We start from the raw sequence: 15,224 nt of genomic DNA, 5'->3' as shown, positions 1-15,224 counted from the left end.
CCATGTCACAAAGCTTAAATTATTTGAAATTGGTTTCTTGAACATGACAATGAGTTCACTGTACTAAAATGGCCCCCACAGACACCAGACCTCAACCCAATAGAGCATCTTTGGGATGTGGTGGAATGGGAGCTTCATGCCCTGGATGTGCATCCCACAAATCTCCATCAACTGCAAGATCAATATGGGCCAACATTTCTAAAGAATGCTTTCAGCACCTTGATGAATTAATGCAATTCAATTAAGGCAGTTCTGAAGGTGAAAGGGGGTCAAACACAGTATTAGTAGGGTGTTCCTAATAATCCTTTAGGTGAGTGTATATTAAGCACCTTTATAATTGCTACTCTGTAAGGTCAGATGTGACTGTTTCAGATAGTTTCGACCTGCATATTTCAGACCCAATAGATAAGACTTTTAGATCTTTCTTCACGAATGCCATAAAAGGAACACGCTCACATTTTGGGAATTTAGCTTATTCACCGTATCCCCCAGAGTAAGATAAGTCCATACATACCTTTCTCATCTCCGCACAGCCCCCGCTAGCTTAGTACCGCATGGTTTATTTACATGTTGCTGCTGATTGGACTGCAGTTCTGACACACCCACAAAACAAGAGAAAACGTATCTCAAACCCTGTTGCACATTGGTGCACACCGTTTCCAGAAAACATGTCGTTCAACCCGGAAACCGTAGCTAAACGTTGCCCACCGTTTTTATTCAGGCCATGTGCTTTCTGTCACCTCTCCTGACCCCACCCCCTCATCTCCATGTTAATTATCCTATTATTGTTTGATTCATTAGCATCTACAGATTATTGTTTTAGGGTTGTATATTGTTGAATGGCTATCTATCAAATGGCACAATCTATGTATCTTTTATAAAAAAAATCAAAGTTTTAGTTCAGAATAAATGCGTTTATTAGAACTATATCCTATGCAGAACTACATCAAGCACTATGATGATGTGACTGGAGTATTTCATAGGCAACAGCGCCCCCTTTTGCAGTTTTTGTTTTTTGCCAAATGTGCAGACCTCATTCTGATGTACAAGACACAGTCAGTAAAATACTGAATTGTAAGTGCTGGGAACAATACAAATTTATTGGTTTGAATTCCAGGAAACCCAAATAAAGTAATTATAAAAATTTTAAAAATTATAAAAAAAGGTTTTTGCCAAATGTAAATTGAATGTAAATTCAGTTACTTGGGGGGTCAGGATGGTTGCGAAACCAGGGCTGTAGGGTGGACTGCTAACTCATAAATAATGAAAATAGTAACCATGCAATCTTGGGTATTTCTTGTCCATTGACCATCAATAAAAAATAGTGCTTTGTGATTGGATGAGCTAGAGATTACTCCAGTACCTCCCACCATACTCCCCCTTCCTAACCACATTGAAGAGTTTTTCAGCATGGCCCAGCAATGCTAGCCTGGTCCAACCAGACTCTCGTACATTCATTTCATTTGTACAGAGAGTCTGGCCACGCTCCATTGCAAAGCGTTACTTCCGTTAAGGAGGGTCCATTGTTGAAGTTTGAAACTATTGGATCTGCCCAGAGTCACTCAGGATCTGCCAAAGCCAATCGCTAACGTGTGGTCGTGACGTATATCATGCACCGAAACCGTCCGGAAACAACAAGTCAGAATAATCAGACAAACAAAACTTTGCAAACCTGGTTCTTGCTCCGGCTTTAACTTCTGTATATTCGGCAGTTTTGCAACAACGGACCGAATAGCTTTTCTCACGTCTTTCTCCGCTGCCATTACTGAACTACAACTCAAACTGACGCACGACCGCAACGTCATCGTTCTTAGCCACCCCCATCTGTTCGCTGATTGGTCCTGCAGATTGTTGCAGGAGAAAATGAAACTCTATAGAGAAATTACTGAAACATTGCACCAAGGTTTTTGCGTACAACACAAAACAAACTGTGTCCCAGCAGCGTGATGAGTAGAGGATGATAAGAAGAATGTACGTTGTAGTTATAAAGCAACATTTTTGCTAAATGCTAAATACAATTCTTCACATGGTCACATTATTTAAAGGAAAGCTTTTGTGTTTCATTGGGAAAAGACTGATATTAAAAATGCTACACTTATTTACAGACACCAAGTGCTTGCATGTGAAAACACTTCTAGCTCATTCGTTCACTTAAGGCCAATTTCACACTGATCCAACAACATCCAACTCCAACCAATCCCAACATTCTAAAGTCTCTTTTACTTTGATCCAACAACTGCCAGCAGGGGTTTCATAATGACCCAACAAACTCCAACTGAAGCATTTTATTAGGCGTTTGTGGGATCAGTGTGAATTGCCCTTTAGACAATTTTATATATATATATATATATATATATATATATATATATATATATATATATATATATATATATATATATATATTGTTTTTTGTTTTTGAATTGCTAAAACACTAAACCCTCTGAACCAAATTCCCAGTGGCCTTAACCCATTGGTCAAACAATCACTTTTTTGGCAAAACCTTAAACAAGTTTAGGGAGTTAGACACTATTTGCAAAACGCATGGACTTTTTATTGCAACAACACAAAACACATTTTACTCTGCAATACACTGGTGTTTAAAAATGCTACAGGCCACAAAGCTGAACACAACTGCAACACAGTTATCATAGAGGACACTTATAAAGACTACAACTAAAGATTGTTTAAATTTGTTTCTAATTAGTTTTTTTACCAATTGAATATAACCCAGCTGAAAGTGAATAGAAATACACGGTGAAGGAAAGCAATGCAGTTATCCTACTACAATATCATATATACACTCTAAGAAATTATGTGTACATTTAAACACATTATGTGCCATTTCATGTTGATTTTGATTTCAAATAAATAAAGGTCAACACAAGCTGTGTTAAAACAACACAAAGTGTGTTGTTACAAAAATAACACAGAGATGTGTTAAGTTAAGGACAACACATTAGATGTGTTTATTTGATGCAACATTTTAATTACAAAAGTTAATCACTTTGATTTTGACAAGTGTTGAAGATATCAGTGTTTATATCCAAACAATTAAGTACTTAATCTCACAATGTCTGTGATCATTTGAATTATTGTAACATAAACAATAATACTGTGTGGTCGAAAAGACCATGAAACAGTTTTCGTAGATAGAAACACAGGAAGAGGAAGTAGCATCACAGCTCTGCTAAATTAAATGCTTTCGGTGGTTCTCCTCCTTCTCAAAATAATCTTAACACTATAATAACAACAACAATAATTATTATTATTTTATTATTCTTTTCTCTGTGCTGATCGGAGCTGCTATTAGAGCTGCAGTACAGTTTTTATGATAATTTATGACTTAAATTAAAGATAACACAGCTAGTGAAACATGACACTCAAATATTAAAACTATGAGCACATTCTCAGCCTCACACATTTTGCAGCACACTACAAAAAGATTCTACACATATGAATCAATTGATCACTAAGAAAAGTATACACTACACTGATACTCTCTCCTGAATACAGGAGTCTAAGATGGCAGCGTTACCGGAAGCTAGTTATTTTCGTTATAATATGCATACGTATGCATCTCGGACAGCTTGGGGGTGAGTAAATCGTGGTTTAGTTTTTGGCCGAACTTTCCCTTTAACCCCATTGAAGAGTTGTTTTCAGTATGGCAGTGAAGGTTTATGATCTCCAATGTCAAGTTATCCCTCATTCAAGTCATGGAAGAGGCCTGTGACCTAACTGATGCAGGGTCTGTGCAAGGATGAATTTATCATTGAAGAAGATTCTTTCCTTGCTGTCTTGGGAGAGAGGACATTGACTATGATGTGGATGAAGTGCGATGGCCAGATCCAGCTGCAAAGAGATGAGGCTTAACTTTTTAGGGGTCAAGCATTCAAACATTCCAAAGTTGCACTTACGTTTTTGCTTATAACTTTTGACCCGTCATTTTGAATTATTCTTAAAACCTACTTTTGCGAATTCGTCTTGGAGCTTTTGCCCCATTGCCACGAAAATCGGTATGTACCATCTAGAGCAGGGCTATTCAAATCTTACCCTGGAGGGCCAGAGCACTGCATAGTTAAGCTCCAACCCTGATCAAAAAACACCTGAGCAAGCTAATCAAAGTCTTCACGATCACTAGACAATCACAGGTGGGTAAGTTTGATTAGGGTTGGAGCTAAACTATGCAGTGCTCCGGCCCTCCAGGGTAAGATTTGAATAGACCATTTACGCAAAAACCGGAAATACGTAAACAACGCGTAAACGCAATTCCGGTATAAGCTTTGTTGTTGGTGGAGAAATGGCAGCTAGAGTGTTTCCGACTTTCCTAACTTGTCTACCGAAGTTCACCAGCACCGATGTGGTGAAGAGTGTGAGTATAAATTCGTCCACTAAAGGGAACAAACTGGATAAGGGATATAAATTCTTCCGCGCGGAGTTTATCCACAATTATCAAGGTAAGCTTTAGCTACAAAACCGGCTATAACTCCGTTTACGTTAATTGTAAATCTAGGGGTTGTGAATTTGTAATATAAGATTTAACACATCGCAGTGAATATGTCGTGTGTAAGTTATGTTTAAGTGAGATGACATGAGGTTAACATAACAACCAGTAATTTGGTGTAGCTGCTGTACTAGGTAAATTTTACTAGCAGTCTGCTGCAAAGTTGTGTATTTCTATATGAGATAACATGCAATGTTTCCTTGCTACATGCAGTTTAAGTAACAAATATACTACAGGGACAGGTAGTAGTGAGAGGTAGATGCTTCAGGTCAATGAGAGAGAGCGAGGAGCCTCACAAACTGGAGGTTTTAATATAGACAGAATGCCGGTTGGCAAAAGTTTCCCGTTCTTGCGTGTTCACTCTTCTTGCTGCAGCACTTTCTTTACTTACTGTTACTATTATATACTATTATAAACAATTATAAAGGTATGGCTGTTTCTGGTTGGAAGACGAACAGCATTGAACACTACAGAAACAGCGACTCGTTGACTCTGCTATTTTTCGTATCTGCCGCTACGATAACAGGAAGTTGTCATACACTTTGTTGACGTATTTCCAGTCGAAAAATGCGGAAGTGCGTAAAAGGTCTATAGCCCTGATCTAGAGACACTCAAGGCAAAAGGTTTTAAAAGAATTTCGATAAACTAATCCTTTGTCTTCCAATTTTATGTAAAGCACAAAAAAACAGATTTTAGGCTATATCTTTGCCAAACTTATGTCTATTGACATGACCCTTGGTAGTTGTGATGCCAGTCAGGAACTGAGGGTGCATGCAGAGTTTCATCACAGTGCAACCTAGTGGTCAGACTACCGTCCACGTACTTTCACTGGACTTGTTTCCTTGGACTACTGAATCGTTGCTGAGTCCAACGATACCAAACATGCCAGAATTCGCCTTACTGTTAGCCCTGTGTAGCAAAATAGCGCTTAAAAAACATGCGCAAAGTGTTATTCTGATCGACTCGAAACCATCATAGGAAGAACAAAGCATTACCTTCTAAACAAAAAACCTATATTAGCGATATATTTAGATTTCCATCAGAAATGGCCGAAAATTGCCTTCAAATTTTGTGTTTTTACACATAAATGGTTATAACCAAAATTGTATGCTTGCACCACTAGTTGGCCTTATAATTGAACAAAACCTTTGATATCAAGCAAGCCCTATGGTCATACAACAGTTTCTTCGCTAAACTAAAGTGTATAGTCATAAAACTAGCTAGATGTAACACAGTCATGACCTAAGGTTGCATACACAATTTTTACAGACATTAAAAATGCTACACTTATTTACAGACGCCAACTGCTTGCATTTGAAAACACTTCTAACTCATTTGTTTACTTAGACTTTACAGTTTTTATGAATTACTAAAACATTAAAACCTCTGAAGCAAATTCCCTGTGGCTTTATTTGCATTTCTCAACACAAGCTTTTCACACACAAAACCAAATTTCACACTACAATGCAATGGTGTTTAAAAATGCTACAGGCCACAAAGCTGAACACAAATACAACACAGTTATCATCGAGTACACAATTAAAGACCACAATTAAAGAATGTTAACATTTTTTTCTAATGAGTTTTTACCAATTGTATACACAATCAATCATAAATGTACTTGTGTGTTGTGTGTTCATAACAACAAGGGATGGAAACAGTTTGAGAGGCAGAGGATAAGGAAAAGGTGGTGGATGACGAAGAGGTGGTAGATGAGGAGGAAGAGCAGGACCAGTGGTGTGATAGTAGACAACTTTATTGACAATTTAGTTGAAACCGACCATTATCTCTGAAAATATGGTTTATATTCCAGCACCATGAAACCGTTTGTGGAGTTTGGGTAAGACAGAATATGATTGTTCATAAGAGGTCAACTCTTTTATTAAATAATTGCATTCATAAATTGCAATACAAAACTTTGAATTGCTTCATATGACTTTTCATGACCCATTGAAGTGTTCTTAATACTGTAGATAATCTTGAACAGTGTGTTTAAGATGATACAGGAAGCGAGATTAGTACATCTGATATCAGTAACACTGACTTCACACAACACAGCTTTGCTTGGTTTCAAATCATCAGCAGTTGCTTCAGTACAGAATCCTCAGGATCCATGAATGAGACATTTTAACAATCTGCTTTCATCGAAAATATTACACTGGTTACACCAATTTTCTCATTTCTGGTAAGATAGTCAAAAACTGATGTTGCACTGTTTTCACTTTAACTTGTTAAAATGCTGGATGCTTCAGATGTTGTTATGACATTTGTATTACATTTGTTTATTATAAATTCCAAGTGATGAGTTACATTGTGCGGTTTAATATATGATTTTCTTTTGTTCATTTATTACATATTTACAGGTGTGTGTTTCTCTAAAGGACTGATCTCATTTTAATAAAGAGATGGATAAACTTATTCTTTTATTTTTTTTGTTACAAGGTTTGTTATTCTTAATTTTTCTTTAGCATAAATGTTTTTCGCTAATAAAAGCGTGACATGTTTATTGTGCTGTGGTAATCGTTAAAATAGCATCAGTGAGACGACTGATAGATATAAATTCAAGTGCTAAATGTAGCCTATGTTTGGTGTGCTTACCCAAAAATATATTGTAACTATAAAACTTGGATATCGTACAGAATAAACAATATTACAACAATATTTATTACAACAGTTTAAATTAAAATGTACTATTGTATTTTATATGAGGTAGATTTAACTGCAACTGAATGTTCAATAAATTTTACAAAATATATACTGTATTGTGCTTATAAGATTTATTAAGAAATGCTCAAATAAAAATACATGCAGATAATGTTGGTGTGTCTGAATGTTTTACACTATACAATATGTTAATTTGTATTTCTCATCATGTTTGTATTGTAGGTGTTTGGTGTGGAGATTGGAGCGTCAGTCTGCCAGAGAAGATTGAAGCTCTGAGTGGATCCTGTGTGACCATAAACTGCAGATTTGATATTCATAGTGAATATGACAAAGATCTCACTGACAGTGCTGCAGGGGTGTGGCTTAAAGATGGGACTGACTTCTCAAAAAATGTAGTGTTTTACTCCAACAGGATCAATCTCTATTTTAAAGGGGAAATAACTGGAAAATTAATAAGCAAGGACTGTACCACCATCTTTTTTAACATTACTTCAAATTACAGTGGGGGGTTTTTCTTTAGGATTGAGGGTAATGGTGAACTAAAATGGATCTATAGACAAAAATCTGTTTCAATAAATGTGATGGGTGAGTGACTTCATGACTGAAAATTGTTGTTAATTACAAATTATAAACTAGTACAGTACAAAATCTGTTTATGCATATGTAGGCAAACAATGCAGAATACTTAGATGGGAAAATTACAAGCTGGGTTATCTTGGGTTTTGTGTGACCTTCCCCAATTCATATATAAAATACATCTCTGTACTTTTCAGACTCTCCTCCCAATCCCACAGTTCAGATGTTTAAGGATCAGATGGAGGTTGAGGTTCAGGAGGTGTTAGAGGGGAGCTCTATGTGTCTGCGCTGCTCTGCTAAGACTCTCTGCTCCTCTTCTCCACCAACTCTCACATGGAGCTCCACTGACAGACTCCACCTCAATGAGAGCAGCAGACTACAGCTGGATCACCAGAATCAAACTGAGATCATCTCTGATCTGAACTTCACTGCAACTCACCTTCAACATGGAGTCACTTTCATCTGCACTATAACCTACCAGCTACAGCAGAGGAACGCAACAGCACAGAGCTACATCACGTTACGTGTTCAGTGTAAGAGCATCATTTTATCATGTTTCATTGATCTTATGGACTTTTATATACTTCATATTATACAGTAGAGGCATCAGTTCTCATGCAAAACACATGAGCTTCAATTTCTCCTTCACTTTCAGATGCACCCAAAATCTCTCTCTTCAGCTGTAACAGAACTGATGTAACTGTGTGTTTGTGTGAGGCTCATGGGAATCCCTCTCCTAAAGTGGAGTGGTTTCTATCTGGACGTCCTGTCAGTAACTCTACAAACACATTCATCAGTGAGGAGCGATTGAGCAAAACAGACTTGAGGAGCTTCATTTCTCTCCATCAGTCACTTACACACACAGACACTCTGAAGTGTGTCACCATCAACACTCACGGAAATGCCAGTAAACAGATTCAACTGGTTTTTTGTTCTCAGGAGATGACAAGTAAGGAAACTCAAACTCACACAATAATGTGTTTTTATTTGCTCACACATCTCAGAGATGCAACTATGTTGTACTTTTTTGGTAATTGTTTGACCAAAATGTAAACTAGTTTGGAAATATTGTTAAATTTCCCATCTAATAATCCCATTATCATTATTTTACAAATATTTTATAAATATTAGAAAACGATAACAGATTAAACAATTATACGTCTTCTGGTTTCAAGCAGTAGAGCAAGAATACCACAGGACTAGAGTGTGGTACACGTCTTTAAAGGTGTAATATGAATGATTTTTGCATTTAAACGGATTTTAGAAGCAAAAAAAAGTAGATTGTCCCCTACAGCAGTGGTTCTCAAACTTTTTTGGCGTCCCCCCATAACAGGACCACTATACAAAAAACAAAACAATGACATATAGTAGGGGAGAGCGGGACACAACCTAACGCTTTTTGGTTTTGACTCATTCAAAAAATATTTGAGTTTGATTAACTATATTTTTACCCAAGCAACACACACATCTCTGCTACAAATGCCCATTTGAAGTTTGTTTCTATTACTTACCATTCTTGGACAATAACACCAAACGTGACAGAAGTGCAAACGTTACAACTTACCCCATAGGTGGGGTTTATTGTAACAGGCAGGGGGCTAGTTGTAAAACTTGCTAAAAATTAAGTTTGAAGGCAAATATTTCAATACTATTTTGTCTATATACTTGAAGTGGATATTGTTTATATATCTGCCTATAATAGACAGCTATCCACACTGTATTCATTCATCCAGCCCTTTTCTAACAATAGTTCAATTATAAATGGATACAAATGTCTAAATATGTGAGAAAACAATCATAATTATTTTATATGTGACCCAGTCTGTAATAACCATACTACAGTTTCAAAATCAAATTCTTAGATAATGAGCATCAAAGTCTGATTTTAGCCATTAATTTCATTATGATTTCAATCTTTGACATGACCTTATTCAAATAAAGATATGAACAAAAATTAATTTGACATGATTTTGAAAAGACAGGCACATTTTTGTTGGCAGCCAGCAATCATTCGTGTGTAGCCTATTTAAATAGCAACAATGTAAACAGTCTGTGTTACAACTAACCCAGCGTTTGTTTTTGCTCCACGCACCCCTACTTTGGCACAATGTGGTGATTTATTTTTCTCTCGTATTACTTTGACATTTATTTATGTTTCTCTTTTATGTGGATGTTGTGTGATTTTAGATTGTCAACAGACTTTAATTCCACTCCTGATCATCTTAACACTGATTCTTATCCTGTATGTTCTGACTGTTGGATTTGCCCTTTACAGAATTAGACAGTAAGTTATTGACATAACAATCTAGATAAAGATTAACAGTAGTTAGTGATGCTGTGTTCTGCTGGGTTTTAATAACTTGATTTTCTTTCTTCCAGATTGAGCAGCAAGCTGAAGGTGAGTTTGTGATGTTTTACTATAGTAGATGATAATGAAAGTGATGATGATGTTTGAGATTGTTTTTGTTTTCAGGTTCACAAAGATGCAGGCACATATGCTTCTCGTCAGCTCTCTGATTCAGGGTCTGATTATGAGATTATGAATATGAAGAAAGATGACACACAATAAACAACAAATAAACATTTGACAATTTCATCAGATTTGTCCCTCTGTGTATAAATAAATAATGAATAAAACTTACTATCTACTCCTCTTTCACACACTGCAGCTTTGATGTTAGTATTTTTATACATGTATTGCAGAAGTGAAAACTTGTGACGTTTACATCTTTGGCAAAAGACAGAAATACCAGCACTCTTAATATGCTTAAATGGACCATGCCTAAAAAATAACTATACCCTCCATCTGTTATCATACTGGGCAGCAACAAATAGATGTTATTGAACTGAAATGTCAGTGGCCATGAATTTATGCACACAAGTCTTAGTATTTGTAATACAGTTTCTTTAAACTAAATGTAAAAACTCCTGTTGGTGATGTACAAACTCCTTTCTGATTTTAAATGTCTTACTAACAATTTGTATTTACAGAATATATATTCACTTTGTTTTATTAATATTATTGTTTGGTCATTAAAGAGTCAATCTTCTGGTTTCTATATTGATCTTAACCAATACTTCAATAAATATAATTTTTTGTTGTTGATATAAACTGCATTTTCATGTCAAAGTAATAAATCACATAACATTTATGGTTGTTATGTTTATGTATGTGATTAGATACTTTTTCTTGGTATAGCACTCATCTACGTTGAAGAGCACTTTAACATAAAAAAATGATAACACATTTAAAGAGCAGTAAGTTAATCTACACTCAGAAATGGTTTACATATTAAGCATAATTGCTACTCTGTAAGATCAGATGTGAGTGATTCAGATCATTTTGACTTGCATATTTCAGACCCAATAGATAAAAGTGTGAAGATCTTTCTTTATCAATGCCATTAAGTGATAATATAACCCCATTCACACAGACCTTTGGTCCCAGAAAATACCCGTAAAATTGCCAGACAAGCTTCTGTGTGAACGCAAACACGTCCCGTAAATCTTCTGGGATCGTTGCCGGAAAGAGGACCTAGTAAGATACACGGAAATCACTCTGTGTGAACAAGAAGCCGAAACAATGCCATAACGGGTGTGTCATGTGAGGACACATGCGTCATCACAACAAAATTTATGGTTCAGCTCTTTTAAAAAGAGAGATTTACATGCATACCAACTTTCACGACTAAAAATGTCGCAAACCAGATTGAAGCAGTTATCAGGAAATTATAAATGAGATGCATAAACAATGATGCGCGTGTCGTAGTGAGGACACGCGTGTCATGGCAACATGAAGTTGGTTCAACTCTTTAAAATGAGGGATTTACATGCAGGTCACTTCGCGCTGAAGCAGAGATCATTCAGCAGCATAAAAGAATATCGAGTCACCTGCTCATTTGAGCTTATAATAATCAGAGTCAAAATCCGCTTCTTGTCGGAGGGGCAAGTGCTATGCGTTTGTCTGTTTGTAAGATGGCTGATGTTGATGGTGCATTTATCGAGAAAGTTACCGGTTTTTATTTGGTCTATGGGGGAAATAAACGTCACATGACTCAAAAGTGAAATGTGTATTTACAACTTACCAGGCTGACACTCTTCCAAGCGAGGTCCTTTTTATTCCTGTCTCTATAGAAATAAGAACTTGTGTCATATAGCTCCGGGGGACTGCTCATGGACAATATCAAGCTTTCCTTCGTGTTGAGTGACTCCGGACGGGGCTTCCGCCACAGCAGCAAGCAGGCTCCTGATTGGAAAATCCGCCAAAGTTCACATTTTTCAACTCGGGCGTCAGCCGCAAATTCGCGTCAAATGCAAAATGCACAAAAAGCACCATTCGTCCATACTAGATGCGCGAATGAGGCGGAATCGCATCTACCGCGTCGCGCTAAACGCCTCATTCACATCTTTACATTGACTTAACATTGAAATCACTCGTGCTTCACACCTCTACCACGGGGTGGTGTAAACGCAGCATAACAGCGTCATGAATATTCTTCAGTTGATAATGGGTTTTTTTTTTGTAAAGTTTCCTTCAAGTGTTAGAGAAGTTAAAATCAATTATCCAATAATAATAATATAATAACAATAATTAAAATTTATAAAATTATATTTTTAGTGCATTTGAAAACAGTTAATTATATTTCATTAATTAGTTAAATAAAATTTTTGTTAGTTTTTCTACTATGTCCGCTTCTATTTCTTCTCAGCCGCTTGAAATTCCTTTCAAATGGAAAACACACAAATTGAGAACAAGCTTTGTTTATGCACAGCGTAAGTCAAATTTGTGAAAATAATTGAATAATTATAAACCAGACACCAAAATAAACACAAGACATCAGCCTGACCACTTTGCAATGATAACATTCTCTCACTTGTATAGGACTAACCCCCGGGAGAGCCAAGATCGGATTGAGGTACTCAGGGGTAGGCCATCTAATAACAAAATGCTACAATATTTTTTGAAGTATGTCAGTAATCCTCCGTCTTGCCTTTAATCATCTTATATGTAATCATCTTTAAATATATCTTTACATTTAAATAAATGCATTATGAACAAAGAACCGTCATTATTTCCAAGCAATGATGTACTGAGTTAGCTAGCCAGCTAACATTAGCGTGCTCTTACATTGGAGCAAACGTATGTGTTTTTTGTTAATCCTGTCAATATTAAGTTGTGAATTCCACACTGCTTGATCCACGTCCGACATTTCTCCTCTTGGGTTTTAAGTTTCGGGAAGGGAAAAACTCCACCACCCTGTCCAAACTCTTAGAATACCGGATATCAGATTTACACAATCCATATTCACAACGCTTCGGCATGTTTCACTCGCTCGTAAGCTTGTCAGACCTCCGCGCCTAGTTACGATCAACCTGATCTCATGAATTTCCGTGGCATAGTCACGGAATTTTTTGCTCATTTTTCCATGGCATTCTCACGGATCTCCGCATTTTTCTGTGGCCCTGCCACAGACTTTCTTTTCCGTGGCATTCTCACGGATTGGTTACTGTAATACATGTGATGTATTACAGTATATAATACTGATTGTGTTTGGGAAGAAAGTTCTTCTCTGTTGTCTGTTAATTACCGTATAAAGCTTATTAACTTGCTTTGGATAGAATCACACTAACTAGAATAAAAAATGCACTTTAAAGTGGGTAATGACACACACGTGGTATATCATGTACTTTGGTTTTATGAAATAAATCAATTGTGTTTATCTTTAGCATCCACAGATTTTTTGTGTTGTGTAGTGTTTAATGGCTGGCTACAGTAATTAATGGCATCTATCTATGTATATTTTATTAAGGTTTTCGATGTTTTAGTTTGGTTCAAATTTTATTTTAGCTATAATTATTTAAAAAGGTAAACTTTCTTTTACCATAATAAACTTTGCAAAATATTAAATGCGTTTGTTGGAAGTATAGCTTTAAAAGCAGAATGATGATGTGACTGAAGGATTTTATAGGCAACAGCGCCCTCTTGTGAAGTTTTTGTTTAAAGCCAAATGTACAGACCTCATCTTGATGTTCAACAGACAGTCAGTAAAATACAGAATTGGTAAGTTGTGCGAGCAACACCAAATTCATTGGCTTGAATTTCAGGAAAACCACAAACAGTAATTATATAAACTGTGTTTTATACTGTAAGTTGTCTGGAAAAAGTGTTTGGCAAATGTAAAATTGTTATTCAGTTAGTAAGGGGGGTCAGGATGATTGCTGAACCAGTCAGAAGGGCTTTAGGGTGATCTGTAAACTCCTAAATACCATTATATACAAAATTATGTTTAAAATATTTTATGATGAATTATTGTAAAATCATAACCATGCAATTTTCAGTGCTTCAGCTATTTTCAATGTCCCAGGCCAACATGTAGGCAGCATCACAATGCATGCAATAATCACACAGAATAGGGTCCTCCACCACCGCCATGCCAAGTTAGGTCCTTACAACACAAAACAGATTATCACATTTTTAGACTACACAACATTATCACAGGGAACAAATGGATGCACAGGAGAACAAATGTGCAGAGCAGATGAAATACATTTGACAAATTCATGGTCAAAGCCGAGCTGCTTCCAAAACTGCTTTGGTGATCATCCAGTTTTTTCTCCAGTACCTGATTCAGTCACTGATTCAGTGGAAATTACTTAAACATCACAACACGGCATTTGTGTGCCAATGACAAATGCAAAATGTTACCATGTGAAAAAGTTGTATCTTCAAAACACAGGAAGTGGAAGTTGCATCACTAGCTTTGCTAAATGAAATGCTTTCTGTGGTTCTCCTTCTCGCTCAAATAATCATAATACTATAACAACAACTGTGCTGATCGGAGCTGCTATTGGAGCTTCAGTACAGTTTTTTTATGATTGCTTACACACTTAAATTAAATATAACACACAGGTAGTGAAACCTGACACTCAAGTATTAAAACTTTAGCCCAAATCTGCACAACTATGAGCACATTCTCAGCCTCACTCTTTTTGCAAAACACTACACTGTTCTTCAAAACATTAAATACACTGATCTACAGTAGGGGAGAGTGGGGTAAAGTGAGACATCGGGTAAAGTGAGACACCCCCTGTATCTAGGCAACGGAACACATTTGTGGTCCTATGACCATTATGTTTTTAAGCCCCTCAAATTTCCCCTTGGCCATGAAGGACATGACCTCATGCTGCTGTGGTTAACATGTTTTTTTCACAAAAATATATTTTTTGCTTGTAAAAGTAAATTTTCTTGCTGTCAACTTAATCAACTGTTGTGCCAAAGCAAATTGATTCAGGTAGAAAAACTTATATCACACATGTTTATGAACTACCAACATATAAAACCTTGTGTTGATGCTAGCTGAAGATTAGCCTGAATTTCCAAGAGAGAGAGTTTTTTTCAAAAATGTGGTGGTGGGGTAAAGTGAGACAAATGATGTGGGGTAAAGTGAGACACGAGGCACAAGTTCAGTTTAGTCTAAAACAT

At 36.4% G+C, this 15,224-nt stretch overlaps 1 protein-coding gene across 1 annotated transcript; it reads left to right on the top strand.

The window, feature by feature from the left end:
• Nucleotides 1–6,573: 6,573 nt before the first annotated feature.
• LOC135749866 (Schwann cell myelin protein-like) lies at nucleotides 6,574–10,774 on the top strand. Its single transcript, XM_065268544.1, has 8 exons — nucleotides 6,574–6,686; nucleotides 6,865–6,943; nucleotides 7,388–7,750; nucleotides 7,939–8,274; nucleotides 8,397–8,690; nucleotides 9,929–10,025; nucleotides 10,121–10,139; nucleotides 10,215–10,774. Exons 2-8 carry the CDS (start codon nucleotides 6,907–6,909, stop codon nucleotides 10,308–10,310), a joined length of 1,242 nt encoding a protein of 413 aa, XP_065124616.1. The 5' UTR covers nucleotides 6,574–6,686; nucleotides 6,865–6,906; the 3' UTR covers nucleotides 10,311–10,774.
• The last annotated feature ends 4,450 nt before the right edge of the window (nucleotides 10,775–15,224 follow it).

Source organism: Paramisgurnus dabryanus, chromosome 1 (genome assembly GCF_030506205.2).
Source record: "Paramisgurnus dabryanus chromosome 1, PD_genome_1.1, whole genome shotgun sequence".
Lineage (NCBI taxonomy): Eukaryota > Metazoa > Chordata > Actinopteri > Cypriniformes > Cobitidae > Paramisgurnus > Paramisgurnus dabryanus.
The sequence above is the reverse complement of the archived record's forward strand: the minus strand, read 5'-3'. Positions and strand labels throughout refer to the sequence as shown.